Source organism: Leptidea sinapis, chromosome 2, assembly GCF_905404315.1.
Source record: "Leptidea sinapis chromosome 2, ilLepSina1.1, whole genome shotgun sequence".
Lineage (NCBI taxonomy): Eukaryota > Metazoa > Arthropoda > Insecta > Lepidoptera > Pieridae > Leptidea > Leptidea sinapis.
In genome coordinates, this window is record NC_066266.1 from 26,855,899 (window position 1) to 26,860,344 (window position 4,446).

The 4,446-nt window shown below is 36.4% G+C and overlaps 1 protein-coding gene across 1 annotated transcript; it reads left to right on the top strand.

Annotated features, from left to right (window-relative positions):
• The first annotated feature begins 446 nt into the window (after window positions 1–446).
• On the top strand, window positions 447–2,475 carry LOC126974281 (zinc finger protein 239-like). Its single transcript, XM_050821749.1, has 2 exons — window positions 447–535; window positions 1,045–2,475. The coding sequence occupies exons 1-2, from the start codon at window positions 447–449 to the stop codon at window positions 1,835–1,837; spliced, it is 882 nt and encodes a 293-aa protein (XP_050677706.1). The 3' UTR covers window positions 1,838–2,475.
• The last annotated feature ends 1,971 nt before the right edge of the window (window positions 2,476–4,446 follow it).

Below are 4,446 nucleotides of genomic sequence, written 5' to 3' on the forward strand. Positions count from 1 at the left end.
ATAAAGGAGCTTTGACATTGCTAGAAGAAATGATAATAAACTCCCAGCCCGGGTTTTACTTAGTATCCCGTATCACAAATTAGGAGGTAAAAAATACTGTAGTTGATAGAGCTTTAGTCCACGATTATAATGACACCATTCTTATTACAAGGTAATGCACCATTTTTAAGAAAATAACGAAAAAAAAAACTAACCTAAAACTGGTATATCACCCTACCTCCCCCCTCCTCCTCCTTCTCCCCTCGTGCTACGGGATAGTAAGTTTAACCCCCAGCCCATCTTTTTAAATCACAAAATATCAACTGACCCTATTAAATATAATATTATACAATTTTAGGTGAGCAGACTAGTTGTTTTAGGAATCATTACTAAATTGACTTCAAATTTCTGATCACACTGCTTTAAACTATTATCATTTTAGAGTTAGTTTATAGCAAAAAATTAAAATGGAGTTTGAAGTCACTATTAAAGTAGAAATTGAAGAAACAGAAGAGCAAATGCCAGGTAATCTCTCAACTTTATTTCTTAAGAGTAGGTAAATTGTTGGTAAGAGGTAACAAAATTATAATTTAAAAAAAAAAACAATTTCTACACTTTGTAACCGAGACCATAAAAAAGTTTTTATATGTTTGTTTGAGCTTGCTTAACACAGAAACGTCTCAATGTGGCTTACTGATATCTTGCGGGACCTAACATCATCATCACAAACAAAAAAAATGTCTTTTTTATGATAATAAGGGACGAGACGAGCAGGACGCAGGACACCTGATGGTAATTGATACGCCCTGCCCATTACAATCCAGTACCACTCAAGATTCTTGCAAAACCTAGAAATTCTGAGCGGCACTACAATTGCGCTAGTCACCTTGAGACACATAAGTCTCATTTGACCAGTAATGTTACTGACAACGCGGCCCAGAAATAGGCGCCGTTGTGCTACCCAAATCTAGCCGGTATCCTGTGCAAAGGAGCCTCCCACTAGTATGGTGTTAAATAAAGGGCTAACTTAAAGGGTATAAGAAGAATGACGTCAGACAGCTAAAGAACACATAAGGCAATAATATTTTTTTTTTCAGTTATCACACCAATAGTGAAAAGCGAACCAGATACAAGCATTGACGAAAGAGAAAATAATGATTTAGCAACATGTATAAACAATCCAACAAATGAAGAATCTCTTCTGGAATGTTCGAATTTAAGTGAAGGCTTGTTGAATGATAAGGCTGAAATTGTAATAACTAAAGAAGGTGCTGAAGTATTGGAAGATGTTATTAATGATATAACTTTGAAGAAAACAAGAGATTCTAAAGGTCGCATTAAGAAACAATGTACTTGCAAGGAATGTGGTAAAGATTATTCTTCCGTCAGTGCATTGAACAGACATGTTAGAATACATACAGGACATAAACCATATTTATGTAATATATGTGGTAAAAACTTCAATCAATCTTCTAATCTGAATACACACTACAGAACACATACGTTAGAGAAACAGTATTCTTGTACAGAGTGCGGCAAATGTTTTAATCATTCGCGTACTTTGAATAGACATATCAAAACTCACACAGGGGAGAAACTTTTAACGTTTATGGTGTGCGGCGTTTGTGGGAAATCGTTCTTTGGTTCTAGTAATTTTAAGGCACATTATCGAATACACACAGGAGAGAGACCTTATTCTTGTGATGTATGCGGTAAAACTTTTATTCAACGAATTGGTTTGAAGCTACACAAACGAATACATACTGGTGAAAGACTGCATTCCTGCAGTGTATGTGGTAAAATGTTTATTCAGTCCAGTAGTTTGAAAAGACACCATGCGGTACATACAGGAATATAACAGCCTGTCTTGTGACAACTGTCCACTGAAATTTAAAAATAAAACCGCTCTAATAAAACATATGACAGAGCAGGTCTGTATACAAATTAGACTTCTTATTGGGTGCATTTTGCGTGTAGGGATGGTCGGTCTTATTTCCACCTTTATTGGATCTTGGCAGAATTTGCGGCTCGACTTCATGATTTAGAGGTTATTTGCCTATTGACCGGCCACTCCTGCCCATTCCAGGATTACAGTCCATCCTGGCCTGACATTCTCTCCGCTTAGGACTGTCCATCGATTTTTTGTGAAAAACGGGGGAGACATTTTAAGAAATAGCTATTATTTTCAACAATATTTTTGTATTGATAGTGGTGTTTTTCCTGACCTTATGAAGCAATAGCTTAAAGTATAAATAAAATAATAATAGCTCTATAAATCCTTTGTCAAATCACATCAATTAAACACTATTACTCTTGTTTTCTGTTTGCTGTTGTCTCCATTGGTGTTTGAATGAATATTGGAGAAGTCGTTCAATAAGGCATGCGGCAATGTATAGCATAACTAACCAACTACAAAAACTGTACTTCTAGGATCTACCTACACTGGTTTTGTACATAACTGAATTTACTTGTTAATAAAGATATTTTGAAATTGAATTGATTGTAATTGAATGAAGAAGAATGAATAAAAGAAATGCACCATCCACCAGATGTCGCACGTTCGTGCAGATAATCATCCTCACATTATAATACCACCGCGCGCGCAGACACACGTGATGCCTGCTTACTAGCTTATCAACGCATCCTGATAGTGCCATGAAAAAGCCGTGTTGTGAAGACAATCATCAAGTTCCTCTTCGAGCATTAAAATTCAAATATTTTTATTCAAAATCGGATTTGAAATCATATCGTACGGCTAAGACGCGGGGTTGGAACGTGTGGCTATTACGAGTGGCTGGAAAAGAATGAAGGCTCGTCGCAGACAGCGCCAGCGTCGTTATTTTGATTGGTAAAACATAATTAAAAAAAATGCCCTGTGCCCAAGGGTGTCAGAGGCGACTATGGGCATTTAGCAGTGGGAGGCTTCTTTGCACAGGATACCGGCTAGATTATGGGTACCACAACGGCGCCTATTTCTGCCTTGAAGCAGTAATGTGTATGCTTTGTTGTGTTTTGGTCGGAAGGGCGCCGTAGCTAGTGAAATTATTGGACAAATGAGACTTAACATATTATGTCTCAATGTGACTAGCCCAATTGTGGTGGCGCCCAGAATATTTCGGTTTCATTTATTTATTCGTTTTCGGCACTTCATTGGGCAGGGCGTATCAATTACCATCAGCTGAACGTCCTGCTCGTCTCGTCCTTAATTGTTATATAAAACCCCTTTTTGTAAGTACTTCACGTATATTGATTTGACAATTAATCTATATATATGTAGTGAAACTGTATTAAAATAAAATTATTTAAAGATATAATAGTAATATAAAACTTAATTAACTTAAATTATATAATCTATTATTGTATTCAATATTAATATTTTTTACTATTCTAACATTATGTTACTACACTTGATTATTTTCATACAAAATAAATTGTCAACATACAAACAACCGCAGTGGACACAATTTTGTTATAGCGATGAAACAATAGTTAATTACCGCGCATGCGCATCGGTAATTGGTGAACGTGTAGTGAAAGTCATCGCGAAATGCGTTAGTACCTATGAGTATAATTTCCACAGTGATCGAAGCAACACATTTGCTACCGCATACTATTTTATATATATCTAACCTAAAAATTAAGGGTATGTTCCGATATGCACTGCGACCACTGTACAGTGTGACGTCAATTTGGTATACTATGAAGGCGTTCCTTTATAGCCACTTATATTGGTTACTATTTAAAACGGAACGCAATCCCTTATACTGTCAGCCGCATTTTTTGACGCAGCATTCAAATGAGTGTATTAAAGTGTTCTAGTTCATTAAAAAATAACTGTTGTTGGAGTACTGTCAAATTAAAAATGTTTGGGATTAAACTGTAGGTATTGTTTATAAAACGTTAGGCACTTGAGTGGTTTTGACTGATCACGTGATCAAAGTACTGCGAGTACCTTATCTCGAAAATGCCAGTGCTCACAATAGAATATGGCGGCGATTTATGACGTCATATATTTCCCTAGGGTACTGCGGCAGTATACTGGCAGTCCATAACGGAGCGAATTTATCTGCAGTGATAGCACTGTGCAGTGCTCGCAGTGCATATCGGAACGTACCCTAAATATTTAGTTTGTGTTTCGTGTAACAGCTAAGATTTGAATGTATGTATGTGATTTGGGCTTTTGGCTTTCCTACCTGTCGCAATACTGTCAATCCTTCGGTGTATGCTGAAGTGTAATAAATTCTATTTCGTAATTACAAGTGGTTTGGCAAAATTTGGCAATCCTCAAACCGTATAAATATTAATACAGTATGGATTTAGCATTTAGGAATTAAATGTAGCCACATACTTGCTATAGCATTTGCTGACCATACATAAAACATGAACGAAATCTGGTGCACTAATTAGTTCAAAATGTAGACTTTTAATTTTGAGCGAATATGGACGTGCTGGAGAATTGGGTCACTA